The 26939-nt window shown below is 46.7% G+C and overlaps 3 protein-coding genes and 1 long non-coding RNA gene across 6 annotated transcripts; 3 read left to right on the top strand and 1 right to left on the bottom strand.

Annotated features, from left to right (window-relative positions):
- The first annotated feature begins 511 nt into the window (after positions 1-511).
- LOC121562997 (dynactin subunit 6-like) lies at positions 512-1665 on the top strand. The gene is made up of 3 exons (XM_045218840.1): positions 512-623; positions 770-912; positions 1091-1665. Exons 1-3 carry the CDS (start codon positions 563-565, stop codon positions 1193-1195), a joined length of 309 nt encoding a protein of 102 aa, XP_045074775.1. The 5' UTR covers positions 512-562; the 3' UTR covers positions 1196-1665.
- Positions 1666-2911: 1246 nt separating this feature from the next.
- On the top strand, positions 2912-4576 carry LOC123487873. Its single transcript, XR_006659884.1, has 2 exons — positions 2912-3422; positions 3485-4576. It is a non-coding gene; the product is annotated as an uncharacterized LOC123487873 (long non-coding RNA).
- Positions 3374-26131, bottom strand: gtf2e2 (general transcription factor IIE, polypeptide 2, beta). Of its 3 annotated transcripts, none has more exons than XM_045218845.1 (8): positions 25950-26121; positions 25034-25191; positions 14224-14315; positions 13143-13250; positions 9273-9455; positions 8817-8910; positions 6138-6253; positions 3374-4645 (listed from the first exon to the last, which is right to left on the bottom strand). In XM_045218845.1, exons 2-8 carry the CDS (start codon positions 25188-25190, stop codon positions 4529-4531), a joined length of 867 nt encoding a protein of 288 aa, XP_045074780.1. In that variant the 5' UTR covers position 25191; positions 25950-26121; the 3' UTR covers positions 3374-4528. The 3 variants fall into 3 exon arrangements, with proteins under 3 accessions (XP_045074780.1, XP_041730818.2, XP_045074781.1); XM_041874884.2 differs by having other exon boundaries at positions 25872-26119; XM_045218846.1 differs by lacking the exons at positions 3374-4645; positions 6138-6253 and adding an exon at positions 6299-6405 and having other exon boundaries at positions 25872-26131.
- smim18 (small integral membrane protein 18) lies at positions 15769-23534 on the top strand. The gene is made up of 3 exons (XM_041874883.2): positions 15769-16387; positions 21899-22124; positions 22944-23534. Exons 2-3 carry the CDS (start codon positions 21912-21914, stop codon positions 23046-23048), a joined length of 318 nt encoding a protein of 105 aa, XP_041730817.1. The 5' UTR covers positions 15769-16387; positions 21899-21911; the 3' UTR covers positions 23049-23534.
- Positions 26132-26939: the final 808 nt, after the last annotated feature.

Below are 26939 nucleotides of genomic sequence, written 5' to 3' on the forward strand. Positions count from 1 at the left end.
GACCTATAGGGTACAGCTACTGACCTATAGGGTACAGCCACTGACCTATAGGGTACAGCTACTGACCTATAGGGTACAGCCCCTGACCTATAGGGTACAGCCACTGATCTATAGGGTACAGCTACTGACCTATAGGGTACAGCTACTGACCTATAGGGTACAGCCACCGACCTATAGGGTACAGCCACTGACCTATAGGGTACAGCCACTGACCTATAGGGTACAGCCACTGACCTATAGGGTACAGCCACCGACCTATAGGGTACAGATATTAGGACATTTGACCTCTGTCTAATATTCCATACCTGTATGTGTGTATATTGTTGCTCTGAAAGTCATTTTTTACATTTACGTCATTTAGCAGACGCTCTTATCCAGAGAGACTTACAAATTGGTGCATTCACCTTATAGCCAGTGGAACAACCACTTTACAATATGTTTTATTTTATTTTTTGGGGGGTGGGGTAAGGGGGGGTAGAAGGATTACTTTATCCTATCCCAGGTATTCCTTAAAGAGGTGGGGTTTCAAGTGTCTCTGGAAGTATGAAACTGTCCTTAACCAATGATACTTGCAGTGTCTCAAGCTTTGAAAATTGGTGACAACAATGTCATAGAATCCAAAGGTAAGAAAGGTTAAAATGCCTCAAATTCAGTAATGACTGTCTCCCAGTGTTGTATATGACTGGGTGTGCCTGTGTTGATTGTTTTTTTTTAAATCACTTCTGGGGAGAATCCCTTCCATCATCTAAACTGTGTCCCCCCTCTCCAGCCGACCTGGGCAGGAACATGATTCTGACCTCTGGTTGTATCATCGGAGCCTGTTGCCAGGTCAACACCTGTGAGGTCATACCTGAAAACACTGTCATCTTCGGCTCGGGGTGTCAGAGACGTGTGCAGACAGAGCGACCACAGGTAACACACACACACAGGCTGAGATTAGTGTTGTACAGATCTGTGTGTATAAAACATGTACATACACAGTCCATGTACCTCTATGTAGCTTTGTCTTTCACCACGTTTACCAAAGAACCACTCCATCCTCATTAGCAGGGAAGAACAACACGTCTTTGTGTGTTCATGTGTTCTGCAGCCCCAGACTCTGCAGCTTGACTTCCTGATGAAGATCCTCCCCAACTACCACCACCTGAAGAAGACTGTCAAAACCTCCTCCGCTGCCACGCCGGCTAAAAACTAACCTCCTCCGCTGCCACGCCGGCTAAAAACTAACCTCCTCCGCTGCCACGCCGGCTAAAAACTAACCTCCTCCGCTGCCACGCTGTCCAAAAACGAACCTCCAGCTCGCTGCCCCGGCCATAAATGTACCTCCTCTGGCAGACCGTGAATGAAGGAAACTCTTACCACTCAAAATGTACTGCTACTACTTGAAACAGGGCTTTAACAAGAAACGGAAGAATGTCACTTAACTGTTCTCCTTGTCTCACCACACCAAGGTCAGTCCTGGATTTAAAAGCTTGCTCAATTGAGAATCTCCATTGAAAGAGCTTTTTAGTCCAGGGTTAGGTTTGATCTGTGACAGGGAAACTGCCCCTAAATGTATGAGAACTTCGTAGCGTAAATGCTATATGTTTCTTGTCTGACTGTTTACCACCATAATGTAAATGCTTTATATCCAATTGTAATTAAAAATGACTTATTTAAAAAGTTTATAGTTTGCTGTGTGGAGACTGTAGGACAGTGTTGCTGTACTCTTGACTTGAAATACTCACTGGCTGTGTCCCAATAATCTCCCCTTTCTCCCGAAGTGTACACTTTGTTCACTTCCCTTTTGCAGATTTTAGGATCCCTCCCTGTTCTAACCTTCTCATCCAATGGGTTTTGAGAAGGAGGCGAGGAAACATGGAAATCCAATCGAGATTCTTCCAATGACCGGTACATGGAAATGTGCTCCAACTCATGACTACACCAATCCAATGCTTTCAAATGTGTGTAGAGGAGTGGACGAGGGCACACGCCCCAGGAGGATGGAGAGATGATTGGGATTCAGCCATTGACGATATGGACACATTTTAATGCCGTGTGTAGATGTGGCAAACTTTAAAACAGGTTTTGATTGGATCACTTTGATCAGATCAGGGAAACCACATGTTAATGTGAGGTGTAACCAGGGCTATAAATATACAATTTTTTTGGAGAAATGGCAGTTTAGAAGATTAGAACCTGTGACCTTACATTTTTACATTTGACATTTTACTAATTTAGCAGACGCTCTTATCCAGAGCGACTTACAGTCAGTGCATCCATCTTAAAGACAGCTAGGTGGGACAACCACATATCACACGCATAGAAATACAAATGTTCCTCAATAAAGTTGCTATCAGTAGAGTCGGGGGCCAAGAGACCTGAGGTGGCAGAACGGAGCGCTCGGGTTGGGGTGTAGGGTTTGAGAATAGCCTGAAGGTAGGGAAGGGGGCAGTTCCTCTTGCTGCTCTGTAGGCAAGCACTATGGTCTTGTAGTGGATGCGAGCTTCGACTGGAAGCCAGTTGGAGTGTGCGGAGGAGCGGGGTGGCATGAGAGAACTTGGAAAGGTTGAAAACCAGACGGGCTTGCTGTGTTCCGGATGAGTTGCAGGGGTTTGATGGCACAAGCAGGGAGCCCTTCAGCGAGTTGCAGTAGTCCAGACGGGAGATGACAAGTGCCTGGATTAGGACCTGCGCCACTTCCTGTGTGAGGTAGGGTCGTACTCTACGGATGTTGTAGAGCATGAACCTGCAGGAACAGGTCACTGCTTTGATGTTTGCAGCGAATGACAGGGTGTTGTCCAGGGTCACGCCAAGGTTCTTTGCACTCTGGGAGGGCAACACCTTGAAGTTGTCATCCGTGATGGAGAGGTCTTTGAGCGGGCAGGCCTTCCCTGGGAGGAAGAGCAGCTCTGTCTTGTCGAGGTTGAGCTTGAGGTGGTGGGACGACATCCAAGCTGAGATATCTGCCAGGCACGCAGAGATGCGTGTCGCCACCTGGGTGTCAGCAGGGGGAAGTAGTTGAGTCATCTGTCCTAGTGCTTAGTCCACTGTGCTAGCAGGGGGTGGGCCACCATTCTTGTTTTTTGCACATATTTAAAGCTGTGCAGGCAAAGTTCGTAGATTAGAAATGTAATTAGTTAAGACTGTTGGAAAACTAGTCGCAACCAGGATCCGAACTGGCGACCTTGGCAGGTTGCAACCCCGCGTTTAACGCCCCCCATCCACCTCCAACCTAAAAAGTTAATTTTCTTTGTCTCTCAGCTGTAAACTCCACTGAGCTTTCATCCAACCAATCAATTTGGCCACTGAGCTTTCATCCAACCAAATGTTAAGCGGGCAACAATCAGATTGAATCCAGGCCTTTATGTCATGAAGAAGAAACGGTACAGCGTGTTGTCTATGACTTTATTGTGTGTCCGTCAGAGAGGCCTCAGGAAAAGGTCCTGTGGGTCAGAGAGGCCTCAGGAAAAGGTCCTGTGGGTCAGAGAGGCCTCAGGAAAAGGTCCTGTGTGTAACACGCTCAGTAATGAAGAAAGCTCAGAGGCCAGCGGTTTACCAACAAACCAGGAACTAGAGAGCTACAGGATGTGTAGGCTTTTGTTCTAGCCCTGCACTAACACACCCGATTCACCTAATCAAAGTCTTGATGAACAGTTTATTAGCTGAGTAGTATATAGGTATGCCGGCACAAAGAGTTTCTATGGGAGTGGGGTGTTTGTCTAGCCTGGTCCCAAATCTGCTATTATGTCAACTCCTTGTCATGTCGTTTTGGAATGATAGCACAAAGATCTGGGACCAGGCTAGTGTTTGTCTGAGTAAACATTGCAGATTCTACGAGTTCTTTAGTTGAATCAGGAGTGTTTGTGCAGGTCTGGAGCAAAACCCTGCACAACCTGTATTTCTCCAGGACCAGGGTTGCCATTGGTGACCACTGTTGTAAATGAATATAGGGAACAACCACAGCAGATCATACGACAGCTATTATTTAAAACACTTTTTCACACACATGGTGTGGCAGACAAAATAAAGAAGATATTTACACATACAGCCCCATTCTAGGGTTACACATTTCCGGTACCTTTCCCGAAATTCCCAATGTTTTCCAGACATCCCCGTTGGAGTATTACCAGATTCCAGGGAATTTGTCATTACAGGAATATTCCAACTGGGATTTCTGGAAAACCTGTGAATTCTGGGAAAGTTACCGGAATTTTTGGTACCCTAAGCCGTTCACCTTTTGTATTACTGCTCAGAACCAATTGGTACAGTATTATCATAAATGACAGCGAGTGTTTGGCAAGGACTTCACTTCAGTCAGCCATCTTGTGTCTCAATGTTCCAAAATGGCTTCCTTTCCTCATCTCCTCTCCTTTATCAGGGCGGAAAGGACAAGGAAAGGAAGCAAGATAATTGAGACACCGACAGTCTCATCTTCATTGTAGTTTTGGCGAGACACAGAAAAAGTTTTTTTCCGGCAAAACAAACTACAAAAACTACAACTCCCAGGTCACCCCTCTCTCACTGGGCCAGGAAAGAGGAAGTGGCATCACTTCTTAGCGGGTACGCCCTCTGAGTAGTCCTCCAGTACTCCGGCCAGATGGTCATTGTGAGTCTTGAAGCGTCTCTTCTTCTGTCCACCTGGCTTCTTCCTCTTGATTGGTAACTGTAGCAACACCAACAAAACAGCCAATGACAGACCGGTTTATTGTAGAAACAACCAATCACAGATAAGTTATGTGATATGCATGAAGCAGTGTGTCAGTACTCAGTATGAGGATGACAGAGGTATCAGAGAGGGAGGAGAGGATATGATGACAGAGGTATCAGAGAGGGAGGGGAGGATGACAGAGGTATCAGAGAGGGAGGGGAGGATGACAGAGGTATCAGAGAGGGAGGAGAGGAGAGGATGACAGAGGTATCAGAGAGGGAGGAGAGGATGACAGAGGTATCAGAGAGGGAGGAGAGGATGACAGAGGTATCAGAGAGGGAGGAGAGGATGACAGAGGTATCAGAGAGGGAGGGGAGGATGACAGAGATATCAGAGAGGGAGGGGAGGATGACAGAGGTATCAGAGAGGGAGGGGAGGAGAGGATGACAGAGGTATCAGAGGGAGGGGAGGAGAGGATGACAGAGGTATCAGAGAGGGAGGGGAGGAGAGGATGACAGAGGTATCAGAGAGGGAGGAGAGGAGAGGATGACAGAGGTATCAGAGAGGGAGGGGAGGATGACAGAGGTATCAGAGAGGGAGGGGAGGAGAGGATGACAGAGGTATCAGAGAGGGAGGGGAGGAGAGGATGACAGAGGTATCAGAGAGGGAGGAGAGGAGAGGATGACAGAGGTATCAGAGAGGGAGGAGAGGAGAGGATGACAGAGGTATCAGAGAGGGAGGGGAGGAGAGGATGACAGAGGTATCAGAGAGGGAGGGGAGGAGAGGATGACAGAGGTATCAGAGAGGGAGGAGAGGAGAGGATGACAGAGGTATCAGAGAGGGAGGAGAGGAGAGGATGACAGAGGTATCAGAGAGGGAGGGGAGGATGACAGAGGTATCAGAGAGGGAGGGGAGGATGACAGAGGTATCAGAGAGGGAGGGGAGGATGACAGAGGTATCAGAGAGGGAGGAGAGGAGAGGATGACAGAGGTATCAGAGAGGGAGGAGAGGAGAGGATGACAGAGGTATCAGAGAGGGAGGAGAGGAGAGAGACAAGCTGAGAAATATGGAGAGAGAGATAGATGGAGAGAGTGATAGGATAAGATAGATGGAGAGAGAGAGTGATAGAGCTAGGAGATACAGACAAAAATCCATATCACCATAAATTGACTGAATTATCATGATAAATAGAAGTTTATAACATGAATGTGCCCCTCAATTACTTTATATATGACCTTTCAACCTACTACTTCTAGTTTCAATGTTGTAGCTATAGCAACTGTCTCGTTAACAAATAGCCCATATTAGTAGCCAAACGACCAAACATCACATTCCTCTAGTAAAGGATAATTATCCATATGTCCTCGATATCTGTTCTGTTTGGTCGTCACGATAATCTTCGGTTTATCGTCCCAGCTATGTGATAGAGACAGAAATAGAGAGAGAGAGAGAGAGGTAGAGAGAGGTAGAGAGAGAGAGATGGGAAGAGATAGAGAGAGAGACTCACGACTTTCTTTGGTCCAGTCTCCTGCATGGACGAGATGCCCTGTCTCTTGAGATAGTCCTCAATCTTCTCTTCATCCATAGAGTCCACTGGGATGCTACGCCACAGCTTGGTGAACTCTGGGAGAGGAAACACACACACACACTACTGTTACCAAAGAGTCCACTGGGATGCTACGCCACAGCTTGGTGAACTCTGGGAGAGGAAACACACACACACACTACTGTTACCAAAGAGTCCACTGGGATGCTACGCCACAGCTTGGTGAACTCTGGGACGGTAGACCAGGAAACACAGACAGGATACCATTAGCTCAGGTTGGACAATAGTAGTAGTAATTACATTTTTACAAGTAGGTCGTACTTGGCAGATAAAATATGAATTGCAGTACATACAAGTAAACACATTTCAACACGCTAAAAAAGCAAAACAAACATCAATAAAAAATCAGAATGACATGATTATATGTCTGGACTACAAAGTTCTGAGTACTGAATGACATGATTATATGTCTGGACTACAAAGTTCTGAGTACTGAATGACATGATTATATGTCTGGACTACAAAGTTCTGAAACACATGATTATATGTCTGGACTACAAAGTTCTGACTACTGAATGACATGATTATATGTCTGGACTACAAAGTTCTGACTACTGAATGACATGATTATATGTCTGGACTACAAAGTTCTGAGTACTGAATGACATGATTATATGTCTGGACTACAAAGTTCTGACTACTGAATGACATGATTATATGTCTGGACTACAAAGTTCTGAGTACTGAATGACATGATTATATGTCTGGACTACAAAGTTCTGAGTACTGAATGACATGATTATATGTCTGGACTACAAAGTTCTGAGTACTGAATGACATGATTATATGTCTGGACTACAAAGTTCTGATTACTGAATGACATGATTATATGTCTGGACTACAAAGTTCTGAGTACTGAATGACATGATTATATGTCTGGACTACAAAGTTCTGAGTACTGAATGACATGATTATATGTCTGGACTACAAAGTTCTGACTACTGAATGACATGATTATATGTCTGGACTACAAAGTTCTGAAACACATGATTATATGTCTGGACTACAAAGTTCTGACTACTGAATGACATGATTATATGTCTGGACTACAAAGTTCTGACTACTGAATGACATGATTATATGTCTGGACTACAAAGTTCTGAAACACATGATTATATGTCTGGACTACAAAGTTCTGACTACTGAATGACATGATTATATGTCTGGACTACAAAGTTCTGAGTACTGAATGACATGATTATATGTCTGGACTACAAAGTTCTGACTACTGAATGACATGATTATATGTCTGGACTACAAAGTTCTGAGTACTGAATGACATGATTATATGTCTGGACTACAAAGTTCTGAGTACTGAATGACATGATTATATGTCTGGACTACAAAGTTCTGAGTACTGAATGACATGATTATATGTCTGGACTACAAAGTTCTGACTACTGAATGACATGATTATATGTCTGGACTACAAAGTTCTGAAACACATGATTATATGTCTGGACTACAAAGTTCTGACTACTGAATGACATGATTATATGTCTGGACTACAAAGTTCTGACTACTGAATGACATGATTATATGTCTGGACTACAAAGTTCTGACTACTGAATGACATGATTATATGTCTGGACTACAAAGTTCTGACTACTGAATGACATGATTATATGTCTGGACTACAAAGTTCTGAGTACTGAATGACATGATTATATGTCTGGACTACAAAGTTCTGACTACTTCAAGCCTCAAACAGATGGAGTGACAGTCAGTAGCACCAGGCTACAGAGCAGAGGGAGGTGCAGGTGGTCAAAAACTTTGGCAATACTCTTTGGTTGTGAACTTTGTGTCGATTCCATTTCTATTCAGAAAGATAAATGAAATTCTAATTCTGGTTTCCCTATGAGGAGCTTCAGTTAATCTCCTGAATTGACTGAATGAATCCTGGTATGAACCAACTGAAAGCTCTACACTTCAAAATGATGTCATAGTAAAAATGTGTTATATATATATCTAAACCTGTGGGATCTAACCACTGGGAGGAGCCATTGAGGTCATTCCATAAAAGAGAAACCAGACCAAGCAAAGGGAGAGAAACCGTACCAGTGCTCACACTTCCTACAGAGAACTAAGTGACTTTATGCAGTTGTACTTTAGGCTTTATTACTTTAGACTTTATTACTTTAGACTTATAAAACCGTTTTTTGAAAAGCTTTGGCGATATTTACAGAATGTATTTCATGCCAATAAAGCTAATTGAATTTAAATAAGGGAGAGAGACCTTACCAACGCTCTCATCTGCATCTACTGCAAACTGATAATTAAGGGAGAAATCGTACCAACACTTTCACATTCTTCGTTGGAAGACAGGAGAGAAACCCTACCAATGCTCAGCTTTTCAACAGAGATTTAAAATGGGGAGAAACTATACAGATGCTCTCATCTTCAACCACCACAAACTAAATTAAGGGAGAGACCATACCAACGCTCTAGTTCTAATTAACATTATATTCTCACCTTCTACAGAGAACTAAACAAAAGAGACCATAACAATGTTCTCACTCTCTCATTTACCACGAGCACAAACAAATAATTAAGGTAGAGAAACCATGCCAACGCTCTCACCTTCGTCTACTGTGAACTGGCAGTGTTTATCGTTATAGAACAGAATCTTCTTCTTGTCTGGTCTGGTCACAAAGATGATCTGGTCTCCCAAAACCTGGGGAGGAACAGAGGCCGTTACTACGTCTGATTCAATAATACTATCGTCAACCAGAGGGTGAGGATTAAACCAGGTAACAGTAGTGTGTGTATTTGTGTCTATGTGTCTGCCTCAGTGTGTGTGTCCTGCCTTAGCGTCTCTCTCTTTCTCTCTGTGTGTGTGTGTGTGTGTGTGTGTGTGTGTGGGTCTTCCCCTGTCTCTCTCATTTACATTTTTAGTCATTTAGCAGACACTCTTATCCAGAGCGACTTACAGGAGCAATTAGGGTTAAGTGCCTTGCTCAAGGGGCACGTCGACAGATTTCTTCACAACACTCTTAACCACTAAGCTACCTGCCGCCCCAGGGACCTCTCACACACCTTCAGTGCCTTGGCAGAGTTAGGTAGCCCCTCCTCAACATCATCCAACAGTACTCCTCCCAGTCCCAGCTGGTCGTGTTTATCCAACAGTCTGAGCAACGCTCTCTTGTCCTTCAGGTGGTATTTGGGCTTGAAGGCATATTTACCATCCCTCACATCTATCTTAGGGTTACTGGCCAGCGCCTGGGGGGACGGGACAGAGAGTTAGCCAAGTCACATTTAGTTCAACTTTATTTACATTGGTCTCAAAACACTGTTGTTTGATTGGCCCGGGGAAGAGGAGGGGGGGGATAATGAGATTGATTGGGCCAGGGAAGGAGAGGGGGAGGGGAAATACAGAGAGGGATTGGCCCGGGGAAGAGGAGGGGGAATACAGAGAGGGATTGGCCCGGGGAAGAGGAGGGGGAGGGGGAATACAGAGAGGGATTGGCCCAGGGAAGAGGAGGGGGGGGGAATACAGAGAGGGATTGGCCCGGGGAAGAGGAGGGGAGGGGGAATACAGAGAGGGATTGGCCCCGGGGAAGAGGAGGGGGAGGGGGAATACAGAGAGGGATTGGCCCGGGGAAGAGGAGGGGGAATACAGAGAGGGATTGGCCCGGGGAAGAGGAGGGGGAATACAGAGAGGGATTGGCCCGGGGAAGAGGAGGGGGAGGGGGAATACAGAGAGGGATTGGCCCGGGGAAGAGGAGGGGGAGGGGGAATACAGAGAGGGATTGGCCCAGGGAAGAGGAGGGGGAGGGGGAATACAGAGAGGGATTGGCCCGGGGAAGAGGAGGGGAGGGGGAATACAGAGAGGGATTGGCCCAGGGAAGAGGAGGGGGGAATACAGAGAGGGATTGGCCCGGGGAAGAGGAGGGGAGGGGGAATACAGAGAGGGATTGGCCCAGGGAAGAGGAGGGGGAGGGGAAACACAGAGAGGGATTGGCCCGGGGAGAGAGTTATGGTATGTTAATAATAGATAGGTAGAGGGGTAGAGGAGGGGTAGAGGATAGTTTCTAAAAATATGTTTTATGATAAGAATAATGAGGACAATAGTTTGGATGAGGAGGAGGAGGAGGAAGAAGAAGGACGAGGAGGAATTGATCATTATCATTTAGCACACTGTTGTTTCTGATGCATGTATTTATTGTGTGACCAGATTCTCTCTCCCTCTCTTTCAGATTCTCTCTCCCTCTCTTTCACAGACACACATGGGGCATGCAGGTGCTTGTGGGAGGTGGGAACTCAAACATTGCCGTTCACATGCTGTTGAAATCACACCAATTCTTCAACCAATATGATTTTAGCTAGCTAACGTTGCTAATAATAAAATGAGCTAGCTTGCTTAACCTTGACAACATGGTCAAACGATCTACATTATTCACATTGGTAAATTTGTTATTGTCCTCATCTATTGAAAAGGTGAAAGGTCAGAGGTGAAATTATACAACTCAGGTAACATTCTCAGTTCCCCACTCGTGATTACAACTTGGACTGTCATTGAAGTGACATTTCCCACTCGCAACTCCTAACTTCCCATAACTCTGATTACATGTGAACGCCCCAACACACACCTCAGTCATCAGCCACTGTTTCAGCTTCATGATAACATGTGAACGTCCCAACACACACCTCAGTCATCAGCCCACTGTTTCTGCTTCATGATAACATGTGAACGCCCCAACACACACCTCAGTCATCAACCACTGTTTCAGCTTCATGATAACATGTGAACGCCCCCAACACACACCTCAGTCATCAGCCCACTGTTTCAGCTTCATGATAACATGTGAACGCCCCAACACACACCTCAGTCATCAACCACTGTTTCAGCTTCATGATAACATGTGAACGCCCCAACACACCTCAGTCATCAGCCACTGTTTCAGCTTCATGATAACATGTGAACGCCCCAACACACACCTCAGTCATCAACCACTGTTTCAGCTTCATGATAACATGTGAACGCCCCAACACACCTCAGTCATCAGCCCACTGTTTCAGCTTCATGATAACATGTGAACGCCCCAACACACACCTCAGTCATCAACCACTGTTTCAGCTTCATGATAACATGTGAACGCCCCAACACACCTCAGTCATCAGCCCACTGTTTCAGCTTCATGATAACATGTGAACGCCCCAACACACACCTCAGTCATCAACCACTGTTTCAGCTTCATGATAACATGTGAACGCCCCAACACACCTCAGTCATCAGCCACTGTTTCAGCTTCATGATAACATGTGAACGCCCCAACACACACCTCAGTCATCAACCACTGTTTCAGCTTCATGATAACATGTGAACGCCCCAACACACACCTCAGTCATCAACCACTGTTTCAGCTTCATGATAACATGTGAACGCCCCAACACACCTCAGTCATCAGCCCACTGTTTCAGCTTCATGATAACATGTGAACGCCCCAACACACACCTCAGTCATCAACCACTGTTTCAGCTTCATGATAACATGTGAACGCCCCAACACACCTCAGTCATCAGCCACTGTTTCAGCTTCATGATAACATGTGAACGCCCCAACACACACCTCAGTCATCAACCACTGTTTCAGCTTCATGATAACATGTGAACGCCCCAACACACACCTCAGTCATCAGCCACTGTTTCAGCTTCATGATAACATGTGAACGCCCCAACACACACCTCAGTCATCAGCCACTGTTTCAGCTTCATGATAACATGTGAACGTCCCAACACACACCTCAGTCATCAGCCACTGTTTCAGCTTCATGATAACATGTGAACGCCCCAACACACACCTCAGTCATCAGCCACTGTTTCAGCTTCATGATAACATGTGAACGCCCCAACACACACCTCAGTCATCAGCCCACTGTTTCAGCTTCATGATAACATGTGAACGCCCCAACACACACCTCAGTCATAAACCACTGTTTCAGCTTCATGATAACATGTGAACGCCCCAACACACACCTCAGTCATCAACCACTGTTTCAGCTTCATGATAACATGTGAACGCCCCAACACACACCTCAGTCATCAACCACTGTTTCAGCTTCATGATAACATGTGAACGCCCCAACACACCTCAGTCATCAGCCCACTGTTTCAGCTTCATGATAACATGTGAACGCCCCAACACACACCTCAGTCATCAACCACTGTTTCAGCTTCATGATAACATGTGAACGCCCCAACACACCTCAGTCATCAGCCCACTGTTTCAGCTTCATGATAACATGTGAACGCCCCAACACACACCTCAGTCATCAGCCCACTGTTTCAGCTTCATGATAACATGTGAACGTCCCAACACACACCTCAGTCATCAGCCACTGTTTCAGCTTCATGATAACATGTGAACGCCCCAACACACACCTCAGTCATCAGCCACTGTTTCAGCTTCATGATAACATGTGAACGCCCCAACACACACCTCAGTCATCAGCCACTGTTTCAGCTTCATGATAACATGTGAACGCCCCAACACACACCTCAGTCATCAGCCACTGTTTCAGCTTCATGATAACATGTGAACGTCCCCAACACACACCTCAGTCATCAACCACTGTTTCAGCTTCATGATAACATGTGAACGCCCCCAACACACACCTCAGTCATCAACCACTGTTTCAGCTTCATGATAACATGTGAACGCCCCAACACACACCTCAGTCATCAGCCACTGTTTCAGCTTCATGATAACATGTGAACGCCCCAACACACACCTCAGTCATCAGCCACTGTTTCAGCTTCATGATAACATGTGAACGTCCCCAACACACACCTCAGTCATCAACCACTGTTTCAGCTTCATGATAACATGTGAACGCCCCAACACACACCTCAGTCATCAACCACTGTTTCAGCTTCATGATAACATGTGAACGCCCCAACACACACCTCAGTCATCAGCCACTGTTTCTGCTTCATGCCGATGTCCAGTAGTTTGGTCTCATCTAGAATCTCCTCCACAGTCAGGTGGTGAGTGTCTCCGCGCTGGTGTCTGGTCTGGAGGACAGGAAGGAACAGAGAGAAATACATGAGCTATTGTGAGACTCAGGGGGATGTGAAATTGAAGTTAATCTGATAGCCAAAGGCTTTCAGTTTGGCCTTGCAGGAAATTGTGACAAACTAGACCCGCCAGTGAAATGTTGACTTTTCAAGTATGGCATTTAGGAGCTGAACAACACCCGGGCTGGTGTGGTCTAATAGCCAGGAGGAACGTTTCTAAACTCCTTCAATTCAACGTGGTAGTAGTCTAAGCACCGAACAGAGAAGGACGGAACTCAGAATCCAGGACGTTTTATTATTGGTTGGTCACATGATGCTTAACAGAAGTCATCTGTGTCATGGCAGCTTGTCTGCATCGACTGAGTCAAAACAAGGTAGCTTCAGCACTGTGAAAAGACTTAGAGCACACACACACACACACAGGCTCGCACACCAACACACAATCTGTGAACATGATGTAGATTGTGATGAGTCATAGTTTGGTGTGAAAAAGCACCCAGTCTGACAGAGGTACTGTCCCAGAGCAGAGCTGAACATGAAACATGTTGGACTAACTAAAGGAGGAGGGGAGAAGCAAACTGTTGAGGCAGGAAGTAACATCCCAATGAACCCCTTGAGACCGGGACGGAGGGTTTGGAGGAGAGAAGGGGGGCGTGGTTTAATGGTGATGACAGCTTAGACTGTTGAGGGAGGAGCTCACCAATCACACCAATCACACGCCACTAAACAACCTTTATGACAACATATCATTACTACAGTGTTTATGTCACTGTAGGATCCTGTAGCTTGTGTGGTGCTGTTTAGCTCAGCTGGTAAGAGCATGGTGCTCGTGGGCTCCAGCAGTATGAACAACGAATCCACTCACTACTGTTAGTCACTCTGGACAAGAGCATCTGCTATGTGATTGAAATGCCACGTCAATGGCACCATCCATGTATTGTGTGGGTGTGTGTGTGTGTGTCCACCTTACCTTCATGTAGTTGACTATCTTCGCCAGGCAACCAAACTTGTAGCCAGAGCTGCCTGTTAGAGCCTTCAGGTTAAAGTTACCATTACTGGTGTCTGGAGAGGGAGATGGGGAGAGGGGGGAGAGGGGGAGAGAGAGACAGAGACAAAACTGGTCAGATACAACTATATCATAATTACCAGCTCAAATAAAGATCACGATCAGAATATATACATATAATCTCTTGTAAATAGTGAGTTAATTAATTGCTATACATGTTGTCCAACAATAGCAGTTATTCAACAGAGACTCATATAGGTCAAAAGCACATTGTACTAATCCAATAATGTTGTGATTTTATTGTTATTGTGGAAGAAGATTTTAAAAAACTCTGTAGCAGAAGCTCCGAAGTGCCATTCCTCCTGTGTCTGATATGGTTATAAGGGCACTAGATAGGAGGTATAAGGGCACTAGATAGGGGGTATAAGGGCACTAGATAGGGGGTGTAAGGCCACTAGATAGGGGGTATAAGGGCACTAGATAGGGGGTATAAGGACACTAGATAGGGGGTATAAGGGCACTAGATAGGGGGTATAAGGGCACTAGATAGGGGGTGTAAGGCCACTAGATAGGGGGTATAAGGGGCACTAGATAGGGGGTATAAGGGCACTAGATAGGGGGTATAAGGGCACTAGATAGGGGGTATAAGGGCACTAGATAGGGGGGTATAAGGGCCACTAGATAGGGGGTATAAGGGCACTAGATAGGGGGTATAAGGGCACTAGATAGGGGTATAAGGGCACTAGATAGGGGGTATAAGGGCACTAGATAGGGGGTATAAGGGCACTAGATAGGGGGTATAAGGACACTAGATAGGGGGTATAAGGGCACTAGATAGGGGGTATAAGGGCACTAGATAGGGGGTGTAAGGCCACTAGATAGGGGGTATAAGGGCACTAGATAGGGGGTATAAGGGCACTAGATAGGGGGTATAAGGGCACTAGATAGGGGGTATAAGGGCACTAGATAGGGGTATAAGGCCACTAGATAGGGGGTATAAGGCCACTAGATAGGGGGTATAAGGGCACTAGATAGGGGGTATAAGGGCACTAGATAGGGGGTATAAGGGCACTAGATAGGGGGTATAAGGGCACTAGATAGGGGGTATAAGGGCACTAGATAGGGGGTATAAGGGCACTAGATAGGGGGTATAAGGGCACTAGATAGGGGGTATAAGGGCACTAGATAGGGGGTATAAGGGCACTAGATAGGGGGTATAAGGACACTAGATAGGGGGTATAAGGACACTAGATAGGGGGTATAAGGGCACTAGATAGGGGGTATAAGGGCACTAGATAGGGGGTATAAGGGCACTAGATAGGGGGTATAAGGGCACTAGATAGGGGGTATAAGGGCACTAGATAGGGGGTATAAGGGCACTAGATAGGGGGTATAAGGGACACTAGATAGGGGGTATAAGGGCACTAGATAGGGGTATAAGGGCACTAGATAGGGGGTATAAGGGCACTAGATAGGGGGTATAAGGGCACTAGATAGGGGGTGTAAGGGCACTAGATAGGGGGTATAAGGGCACTAGATAGGGGGTATAAGGGCACTAGATAGGGGGTGTAAGGGCACTAGATAGGGGGTATAAGGGCACTAGATAGGGGGTATAAGGGCACTAGATAGGGGGTATAAGGGCACTAGATAGGGGGTATAAGGGCACTAGATAGGGGGTGTAAGGGCACTAGATAGGGGGTGTAAGGGCACTAGATAGGGGGTATAAGGGCACTAGATAGGGTTCCATTTCAGGCCCTACTCTAGTGGCTCTGCGTCTTTGGCTTCAGCTGTAAGGCCTGTTTCTGGAGACAAGCCAATCAGAGCGGGCCCGTTGGTGTGACTCATAAATGATTCATCACGTGGGCGGGAGCTGCTGCTGGGTGCTAATGAGAAGGCGGGGCATACATTTTATTTGAGGAGATTTGGCCAATACAGAGGAGAGGAACGGGGGGTGAGCTTAGCCATTGGTAGAGTGGTAAGGTCTGAGCACAGGCTGTGCCTTGTGTGGGGAAGATGAGCAGAGCTGCAAGGAGTGGCAGGGAGGAGAGAGAGAGAGAGAGAGAGAGAGAGAGAGAGGGAAGGGAGAGCATCCTTTCCAAGCATCCACCCCACAGTACAGGCTACACAGGTGAGTCTGCATATTTCTCTGGAAACACTGGGAGATTAGCAGTCTGTCTGCATGCTTGACTGCCATGTCTCAGGGCAAGGTGTGTGTGTGTGTGTGTGTGTGTGTGTGTGTGTGTGTGTGTGTGTGTGTGTGTGTGTGTGTGTGTGTGTGCATCTACTAGCCTAATCCATCCAATGAAGCCTACATTTGATCTGTGATGCATTCTTTCATAAGAGGATGGTTTACCTTCTATTCCTGTGGCATTCTGGATAACAGCACTAAATTATAAATGGTTTTATCAACACCAGAGGACAGACAGTAGCCCAGCCTGTGGGCTATGCTGTGAGCAGACAGACAAACGGGATGAATGTTTGTATAACAGACTGTCAGAGGAAAGGATGAGTGTTTGTAGCAGAACAGACTGTCAGAGTAAAGGATGAGTGTTTGTAGCAGAACAGACTGTCAGAGTAAAGGATGAGTGTTTGTATAACAGACTGTCAGAGTAAAGGATGAGTGTTTGTAGCAGAACAGACTGTCAGAGTAAAGGATGAGTGTTTGTAACAGAACAGACTGTCAGAGTAAAGGATGAGTGTTTGTAGCAGAACAGACTGTCAGAGTAAAGGATGAGTGTTTGTAGCAGAACAGACTGTCAGAGTAAAGGATGAGTGTTTGTAACAGAACAGACTGTCAGAGTAAAGGATGAGTGTTTGTAGCAGAACAGACTGTCAGAGTAAAGGATGAGTGTTTGTAGCAGAACAGACTGTCAGAGTAAAGGATGAGTGTTTGTAGCAGAACAGACTGTCCGTGTAAAGGATGAGTGTTTGTAGCAGAACAGACTGTCAGAGTAAAGGATGAGTGTATGTAGCAGAACAGAGACACTAGACTGCTAGAGGATGGTTCCTGGTCAAAACTAGTGCACTATGTAGGGAAGGCAGTGAGGTTGTTGTGATTCAGATTAAGATCAGCAAACAGATGACTAGGCTTCTTCCCCTATAAGGATTTAAAGAAGGACACACACACACTATAAGGATTTAAATTAGGATGGATTTGGCTGGCTGCATTTACCCCCTCTAGACTGGATGGGACAACACATTAGGGGGGAGGGGGTGTGGGAGCCCCTGTGCAGACAGGCACAGCAGACAGGCACAGCAGGAGACACCTCTCTGCCTCGGGCTGCATGCTGTCTGGGGTCCTACACCACTTCAGGGAGGAGAGAGGACGGCTTGAGAGAGAGGACAAAGAGGAGGAGAGGGAGGGAGGGAGGGAGGAACAAAGAGGAGGTAGAGGAGGTAGAGGGAGGGAGGGAGGGAGGGAGGGAGGGAGGGAGGGAGGGAGGGAGGGAGGGAGGGACAGAGAGGAGGTAGAGAGAGAGAGGGAGGGGTATTGGTAGGGAGGAACAGAGAGGAGGTAGAGAGAGGGAGGGAGGGGGTGATGGTAGGGAGGAACAGAGAGGAGGTAGAGAGAGGGAGGGAGGGAGGGGTAATGGTAGGGAGGAACAGAGAGGAGGTGAGAGAGAGAGAGGGAGGGGGTATTGGTAGGGAGGAACAGAGAGGAGGTAGAGAGAGGGAGAGAGGGGTAATGGTAGGGAGGAACAGAGAGCAGGTAGAGAGAGGGAGGGAGGGGTGATGGTAGGGAGGAACAGAGAGGAGGTAGAGAGAGAGGGAGGGAGGGGTGATGGTAGGGAGGAACAGAGAGGAGGTAGAGAGAGAGGGAGGGAGGGGGTGATGGTAGGGAGGAACAGAGAGGAGGTAGAGAGAGGGAGGGAGGGAGGGGTGATGGTAGGGAGGAACAGAGAGGAGGTAGAGAGAGAGGGGGAGGGGTAATGGTAGGGAGGAACAGAGAGGAGGTAGAGAGAGGGAGGGAGGGAGGGGTGATGGTAGGGAGGAACAGAGAGGAGGTAGAGAGAGGGGGGAGGGGTAATGGTAGGGAGGAACAGAGAGGAGGTAGAGAGAGGGAGGGAGGGGTGATGGTAGGGAGGAACAGAGAGGAGGTAGAGAGAGAGGAGGGAGGGGTGATGGTAGGGAGGAACAGAGAGGAGGTAGAGAGAGAGGGGGAGGGAGGGGTGATGGTAGGGAGGAACAGAGAGGAGGTAGAGAGAGGGAGGGAGGGGTAATGGTAGAGAGGAACAGAGAGGAGGTAGAGAGAGAGAGGGAGGGGTGATGGTAGGGAGGAACAGAGAGGAGGTAGAGAGAGAGAGGGAGGGAGGGGGTGATGGTAGGGAGGAACAGAGAGGAGGTAGAGAGAGAGGGAGGGAGGGGTGATGGTAGGGAGGAACAGAGAGGAGGTAGAGAGAGAGGGAGGGGGTAATGGTAGGGAGGAACAGAGAGGAGGTAGAGAGAGGGAGGGAGGGGGTGATGGTAGGGAGGAACAGATAGGAGGTAGAGAGAGAGAGGGAGGGAGGGGTGATGGTAGGGAGGAACAGAGAGGAGGTAGAGAGGAGGGAGGGAGGGGTGATGGTAGGGAGGAACAGAGAGGAGGTAGGGAGAGAGGGGGGGGGTAATGGTAGGGAGGAACAGAGAGGAGGTAGAGAGAGGGAGGGAGGGGGTATTGGTAGGGAGGAACAGAGAGGAGGTAGAGAGAGGGAGGGAGGGGTGATGGTAGGGAGGAACAGAGAGGAGGTAGAGAGAGGGAGGGAGGGAGGGGTGATGGTAGGGAGGAACAGAGAGGAGGTAGAGAGAGGGAGGGAGGGAGGGAGGGGGTGATGGTAGGGAGGAACAGAGAGGAGGTAGAGAGAGAGAGGGAGGGGTGATGGTAGGGAGGAACAGAGAGGAGGTAGAGAGAGAGAGGGAGGGAGGGGTGATGGTAGGGAGGAACAGAGAGGAGGTAGAGAGAGAGGGAGGGAGGGGTGATGGTAGGGAGGAACAGAGAGGAGGTAGAGAGAGGGAGGGAGGGGGTGATGGTAGGGAGGAACAGAGAGGAGGTAGAGAGAGAGAGGGAGGGGGTAATGGTAGGGAGGAACAGAGAGGAGGTAGAGAGAGGGAGGGAGGGGTAATGGTAGGGAGGAACAGAGAGGAGGTAGAGAGAGGGAGGGAGGGATGGGGTGATGGTAGGGAGGAACAGAGAGGAGGTAGAGAGAGAGAGGGAGGGGGTAATGGTAGGGAGGAACAGAGAGGAGGTAGAGAGAGAGAGAGGGAGGGGTATTGGTAGGGAGGAACAGAGAGGAGGTAGAGAGAGAGGGGGAGGGGTAATGGTAGGGAGGAACAGAGAGGAGGTAGAGAGAGGGAGGGAGGGAGGGGTGATGGTAGGGAGGAACAGAGAGGAGGTAGAGAGAGAGGGGGGGGGTAATGGTAGGGAGGAACAGAGAGGAGGTAGAGAGAGGGAGGGAGGGAGGGGTGATGGTAGGGAGGAACAGAGAGGAGGTAGAGAGAGAGGGGGAGGGGGTAATGGTAGGGAGGAACAGAGAGGAGGTAGAGAGAGAGAGGGAGGGAGGGGTGATGGTAGGGAGGAACAGAGAGGAGGTAGAGAGAGAGGGAGGGAGGGGTGATGGTAGGGAGGAACAGAGAGGAGGTAGAGAGAGAGGGAGGGAGGGGTGATGGTAGGGAGGAACAGAGAGGAGGTAGAGAGAGAGAGGGAGGGGGTAATGGTAGGGAGGAACAGAGAGGAGGTAGAGAGAGAGGGAGGGAGGGGTAATGGTAGGGAGGAACAGAGAGGAGGTAGAGAGAGAGGGAGGGAGGGAGGGTGATGGTAGGGAGGAACAGAGAGGAGGTAGAGAGAGAGGGGGAGGGAGGGGTAATGGTAGGGAGGAACAGAGAGGAGGTAGAGAGAGAGGGAGGGAGGGGTAATGGTAGGGAGGAACAGAGAGGAGGTAGAGAGAGAGAGGGAGGGGTAATGGTAGGGAGGAACAGAGAGGAGGTAGAGAGAGAGGGAGGGAGGGGTGATGGTAGGGAGGAACAGAGAGGAGGTAGAGGTAATGTTAGGGAGGAACAGAGAGGAGGGTGTAGTGCTGGGGGACTGGGCTAGACTATGGTGGTGTGGATGGAGGAAGAGGTGGGGGATGTATAGGCCTACATTCATAATAGACATAAAGGACATGGACCCGTTGACATCCCCCGTCCCGTCCCTCCCCTACTCTCCGTCCATCAACATTAGCCAACAGAACGTCCAATAACCCAATTAGGCTCTCACACAGGAAGTATTAGACTATGCTTTCACACAGGAAGTATTAGACTATGCTCTCACACAGGAAGTATTAGACTATGCTTTCACACAGGAAGTATTAGACTATGCTTTCACACAGGAAGTATTAGAGTAGAATAGAATAAGTATTTTCCCCAGAGAGGGGGAACTTCAGTTACCATGGCAGTGTTAATGTTACTAATGAGGACTACCAATAGCCTACTACATAGTCATAACAGTATGATTAAATGTAGGCCTGTTGGCTACTTACATCTCATTAGATTAGATGACATTATGACGTCAGCTAATGGGGATCCCTAATTCAAATTCAAACGATCCCATTGACTTCATCAAAGACCAAGCCGTTGTATTTAGGGTTGCTGAACTAACAGTGAGCAGCATATTGCTGTCTGCTGTCCTCTGTGACTAACGGCAGGTCTGTACCACGTTCCACTAACACCACAATGTCAGGGGATAAACACACCAGGTCAGATTACACACCGCTTCTCCACTGTGAGTCAGTCAACAGTCTACTCCCTCCATCCACACTCCTCAACGCAGATCCACAGAGCTGATGATGACAGAGTTAACGACCACAGGACAGGAGAGGTGGAATGACTCACTGCCAAACACACACACGCACATCTGATAAGAATAGCCGAGTCAGCCACACACACGTTTGACGAGTAAAAGGTGAAATGTGGAAAGGCACAGTGAAACTCACGCACACATTCTTTCTGAACAAGAGAAACTTGAGCTCAACAGAGCAACGACACAAGACTGACAGACAGCCAATCAAAGCAGGTTATACACTAACAGTACAGTCGTTCAGGGTTGGTGTGTCTGTGGAGGAGCACTTAGGGCTAACCTCATTTCTCCTTCTGATCTCTCTCTGGTTCACTCAACCAAAACTGGGTCAGTCAGCACAGTCGCTCTCACTGCTCCTGGCAGAGTGTGTGTGTGTGTGTGTGTGTGTGTAAACAGGCAGGCGCTCTGCACTGCTCCTGGCAGTGTGTGTGTGTGTGTGTGTGTGTGTGTGTGTGTGTGTGTGTGTGTGTGTGTAAACAGGCAGGCGCTCTGCACCCCAGGAGACAGTGTGCTGATGGAGTAAGTGGTCTCTCTCTCTCTCTATGTGTTCCTCTCTCTCTCTCTCTCTATGTGTTCATCTCTCTCTCTATGTGTTTCTCTCTCTCTATGTGTCTCTCTCTCTCTCTCTCTCTCTCTCTCTCTCTCAGCACCAGAACTCGGAGTTTAGAGGCTCTATAAAAGGCTCTTACCATGAACAGCCTCAACGCCAGCACCCCTCTCCCCTGGCAGGCACTCTGATGTTGTCCCCCTAACAGACTGTTAACACCAACACCCCTCTCCACCTCTCCAGGAACAAAACACTCACTCCCTCTATCATTTCTCTCCCAGGTAAAACACACCAATGGACCAGCTCAACGCCACCACATCTCTCCCGTGGCGCCCTGACGCTGCCCCCCTGTCCCAGGTCTCCCTGCAGGTTCAGGAGGTGTACCCCTTCCACGACGGCTGGAACATAGCGTGCTTCATCATCCTCCTCCTCTTCATCCTCACAGTGGTCTCCCTGGCAGCCCTGGCCGTCCTCTACGAGCTGCTGGACTGTGGATGCTGTGCCAAGGTTAGACGGGCGGCAGGTAGCTTAGTGGTTAAGAGCGTTGTGCCAGTAACCGAAAGGTCGCTGGTTCTAATCCCCGAGCTGACTAGTTGAAAAATCTGTCGATGTGCCCTTGAGCAAGGCACTTAACCCTAATTGCTCCTGTAAGTCGCTCTGGATAAGAGCGTCTGCTAAATGACTAAAAATGTAAAATGTAAATGTAGACTAGGCTTGTTACTTTACTGTTCATTCTGCTGTTCCAAGGTTAGAAAAGGCTTGTTACTTTACTGTTCATTCTGCTGTTCCAAGGTTAGAAAAGGCTTGTTACTTTACTGTTCATTCTGCTGTTCCAAGGTTAGAAAAGGCTTGTTACTTTACTTGTATAATTTGCTGAAGTATAATCGTGCTGTGCCAAGGCAAGAGGAGCGCTGGAACATAGGCCACTCTGTCATCTTCTGTATCGGTTTTTAAAAAGGCCAGCACTAAACTTGAAGCTGGCAAGTTGATATAACGGTTATTATTTTCTAGTCCAGATTGTTTCTGTTTCACACAACCTTTCCAGCCCACGTCGTGACACTGTTCATACGAAAGCAACAGGCTACATGCTGTTCGCATTGTATAGCCTAGTTCTAGCCGAGACGCCATGTTTTTCTATTGTCTTCGCGCTGTAACATTGGTCTGAACCTGTTGTTCTGCAACCAGGGGAAGACCCATCACGCTGTCAACATCGTACAATAACAGGTCTGAGTCTAAACTACGGTTATGAAGGTGACAGGCCTACACGCTGTCAACATCGTACAATAACAGGTCTGAGTCTAAACTACGGTTTTCCTTCTCGTCCAGGGGAAGACCCATCATGACCTGATGGAGGAGGAAGGACCAGGTCCCTTCCAGAACACGATGGAGAAGATCCGCAGTCCCACGGGGTCACAAACCGAGGTGGTGTAGGGGGTTAGGGGTCGTTGCAAACAGTGACCAGGGCCAAGCAGGAAGTTAGGTCATGACCTTTGACCCTGAATCTGAACTGAGACTGACCGTGCTGTGTGCTCACGGTTGACAATAGTGAGACGGCACCTTTGTATGTGTGAGATTGTGTGTGTGGAATGATGGTGGTGTTATCTGTTCAAAGCACATCAGCAGGGATGGCAGGAGTGAAGAGGAGTTCTCCTTTGCCAAGTCCAGGGTTTTGACGAGTCTATTATTTGACGGGCGTTTAGCCTGCATCTTCATCCATCACCACATTGTAAGCCCCAGACACACCTTTCCAGACAGCTAAAGACACAGGAGGAGATCCACAATGATAGCCACCCCATCTAGGACCCTACAGAGCCAGAAAGTCACCCAAAGTCAACCAACAACAATTAAAAGTAACTGTCGTAGTGTTTCCAGACTTCTATTAAATATGACCTATAATTATTTACAATATGAGTGAAATAGATTTACTTCCAAAAAATTTTAATTCAGTATGTTAAAAAAGCAGCTTTTCTGTGTTGGAATGGTGTGGGCGTACCCCAATTACAGAATGATGTGGGCGTATACTGGTCATAAAATATATTCATGGCGCAGACCGCTGATTGGCCATCTCATCCTCCTCAGGAAGATGACCTCATCCTCTATGAGGAAATAACAAGGGTTTTTGAAACAGTCTGTTTGAGATACCAGTTTGAGGTGGGGGGTTTTCTCCAATTTATGCTTTGGCCACAAATACGAGTATAGGATGAATCAACAACATATTATGAGTTAACAGAATATTAAACTTTTAAAAAGTGACAATTTCCACTGGACAGTTACTTTTAAAATGTCAACAAAGATCCAACTACCATAGAAGAAGTCCCACATTTTAATGTAATTTACAGATTGAATAAAAAAAAATATCCCTAATGCTTTTGACTGCCTTTGTAGTGAAGTCCTCATCCATTTGACAAAAACTGTTCCCAACTTGCTGTGTAGTAATGATGTAATCAACATGTTGCTTGTGATGATGTCACCACTCACCAACATATTTTAAACCACAGCCAAGTGGCTGTGATACTACTCTCTTATGAAGGGGGGCACCTGTACACACACCGATGTAAATAAACATAGCCTACTTGCATTGTGCACAAGGTATTATTACCTAAAATGATGGTGGTGGTGATGACTGTGATGATCAATAAAAAAGAATCACGTAAGAAAAACAAACTTTGTGGTCTCATTTTAAAAGTACTGACTGATGTTGAAATGAAGCTTATTAAAAAAAGTGTACAATGAGTGTTTGTGGTCAATGAAGAAAAACAAAAATCTGCCATTTAAACATGTTATAAGAAAATAACACTTCATTGTGAAATGTAGAGGCAGGCAGGTAGCCAGGCTACCAATGTGACACACAACCAGCAGTATAATAGATTTCAAGTCTAGGGTAGTATTCATTGGGGCACACCGTAACAAAATGTTTTACAACGGAAAATGAAAACAAGCGTTTCATATTTGACAGTTAAGTTTAGGTAATCCCTCCCCGTTTCAGTCAGATGTGTTCCATCTGGTGCCTAACGAACACGACCCAAATATACAGGGGTGTATTCACTAGTAGGAACCAGACTGAAGCAAAAGGGCTGAAATGGGGGAGGAAGAGACCTACCTAAATTAGTCCAATAAGAAGCGCTTGTTTCATTTTTCTGATGCAAAACATTTTACTACAGTTTGCACTAATGAATAGACCCAAGGTTGAAGAGCCCTTCTGGGATGTATTCATTACGTCTTGCAACGGAAACCGTTTACCATTTAAGAACCAATCGGCAGCAAACCGGGCAAACGGAACAGGGAGGGCTCTTCCTTAATTTGTCCAATAGAAACTCTATTTTTCTTTGCAAAATGTTTTCCATTTGGAGTAAACGGTTTCTGTTGCATTCCGTTTTACAACAGGATTGGCTTAATGAATACACCCCTGGTCTTACCTGCGCCATGTTTGGACCCGGAGGCCTCCCTGTCAGCTTTGGACTTCTTCTTCTTGGAACCTCCTGACTCGGAGGCTGCAGGTCTCTTCTCAACAGTGGGCTGAGAGAGAGCCCTCTTCTTAAAGAGCTCCCGCTCTCTCAACAAGGCTGGGTCCATCCTGATAACGCCACAACGCAACATTACAACGTTAGACGCTAGCTACAGAAAGACAAAACATATACCTGAAGGCAACACAAAGTTAGAGTTGGGTCCATCCTATAAGTCAACATAGCAGCATTATTAGCTACACAAAGACTAAATCTAGCTGAAGTAAACACAAACAAATAAAGTTAGTTTAAAAAAAACATGCACAAAGTTGTTACACTTCTCAGTAGATATATGGGCTGAGCAACGAGCAACCTATTCTTTATTGAAGTCAACGGATCAGACCTAGTTTGGGTGTTCACATACCATAAAGCTTTTTATAATGTTCACACATTTAACATAGCCAGTTAGGTTTACGTGGCTAATAATGGTTTCACGCTTGCGTTGCCACTCTCTGATACCTAACTAGCAAGTTGTCTGACACTTCTACCAGTAAATCTAAGTGACATCACATCTTATGAGTGACAAAAAAAATACAACTGAAAGATGTATATTAGCTTGCTAGTTACTAGAGTATGAAAAATGTTTGCATTCACTAAAACTGTAAGTCGCTCTGGATAAGAGCGTCTGCTAAATGACTAAAATATAAAAATGTAAAATGTAGGAAAAAAGCAAGTAAGCTAGCTAGCTAGATAGCTTTTTGGGTTAGCTAGCATTTAAGCTAATTTAGCTAGCTTGATTATTTCTGGTTACCTTTTTTCTTCAAATGTCTAATCCCCTCTTTTGGATAAACAAATATTTAAACATTTACTAGAAACACACGTCCATTAACCGTTCTTTTGGGACACTTATGCGCTAGCTATTTTGTGCTTTTGATGTTTTATTCTCAAGCTAACGTTAGCTAGCTTCTTGTCATCGTGCATTCTCTGACTTCCGCTGTTTGTTCGATTTCTCCGTACTCGACAGCTGATCGTTTAGGTGCGTTCCATCCGGCCTAGCAGAGCTACGAAAACAGGATTGCCATGTCCGCGGGTTTCCAGAAATTGGACTACTTTGAATACGATGTCGCGGGTTGAAAATGTATTGGTCGAGGGTTTTTGGGCTACTTCTAAATTGCACATCGGCCGCAATTGCATTTCTCTTTAAAAAAAAATATATATATATAAATAATGTATATATTTCACTGTGACCTGCTGCTGCTGACTATCAGGCAGTGAGGCAGGCTGTTGCTGAGTAGGTGAGTGTGGGGAGGTGTGTGTGTTGAGAGAGCGATGCATCTATTTCCAACACTTTCTCAATAAAACATATTAACGCGCTAAAACTGATGCGCATCAAGAAATAACAGTTACAAAGCACTGGAAAACGACTCTAGGCGCACTAGCACGAAAGCGCATTAGATACATTCGCTCAGAGGTGGTTTAAACTGTATTCTAATGTGGACTTTACTTATGGAAAACTGTATAAAGCAAAGGGTTTTACATAAACTCAGTGCTTGGGTTTGGAGCGCTGCACAAGTGGAAATTTTAAATGAAAGTTATGGGAAAAAGCCCTAAACGAAACTGACATTAAATGTGGAGAATGAAACATTTGCATCTGTTGGTCATCAAGTAGCCTATTAATTGATATGCCATTCTAGGCTACTGTAGCCTTCTTTTTGATACAATAAATATATTGAATTGACGATATCACTGGAGTCATTGCAAATCAATTTGTGCCACTTGTGTAGCCTACCTGGAGCTGGCAATCGGATTGACTAAATAGCCTATAACAGTTTGTTGTTGCTGTAGCCTTGTGTTATTATGCGATTATTAATGGCCATGT

Source organism: Coregonus clupeaformis, unplaced genomic scaffold (assembly GCF_020615455.1).
Source record: "Coregonus clupeaformis isolate EN_2021a unplaced genomic scaffold, ASM2061545v1 scaf1848, whole genome shotgun sequence".
In the NCBI taxonomy this organism is placed as follows: Eukaryota; Metazoa; Chordata; class Actinopteri; order Salmoniformes; family Salmonidae; genus Coregonus; species Coregonus clupeaformis.

Bases quoted from the DNA above. Each gene is read 5' to 3' on its own strand.
- LOC121562997 (XM_045218840.1), top strand. From the start codon at position 563: ATGATACTTGCAGTGTCTCAAGCTTTGAAAATTGGTGACAACAATGTC. The intron at 624-769 runs GTAAGAAAGGTT...CCCCCTCTCCAG, and splicing joins CAATGTCATAGAATCCAAAG to CCGACCTGGGCAGGAACATG. The intron at 913-1,090 runs GTAACACACACA...TGTGTTCTGCAG, and splicing joins TGCAGACAGAGCGACCACAG to CCCCAGACTCTGCAGCTTGA.
- smim18 (XM_041874883.2), top strand. From the start codon at position 21,912: ATGGACCAGCTCAACGCCACCACATCTCTCCCGTGGCGCCCTGACGCT. The intron at 22,125-22,943 runs GTTAGACGGGCG...CTTCTCGTCCAG, and splicing joins ACTGTGGATGCTGTGCCAAG to GGGAAGACCCATCATGACCT.
- gtf2e2 (XM_045218845.1), bottom strand. From the start codon at position 25,190: ATGGACCCAGCCTTGTTGAGAGAGCGGGAGCTCTTTAAGAAGAGGGCT. The intron at 13,251-14,223 runs GTAAGGTGGACA...CCTGTCCTCCAG, and splicing joins AGATAGTCAACTACATGAAG to ACCAGACACCAGCGCGGAGA. The intron at 4,646-6,137 runs GTGAGTCTCTCT...GTGTTGCTACAG, and splicing joins AGACTGGACCAAAGAAAGTC to TTACCAATCAAGAGGAAGAA.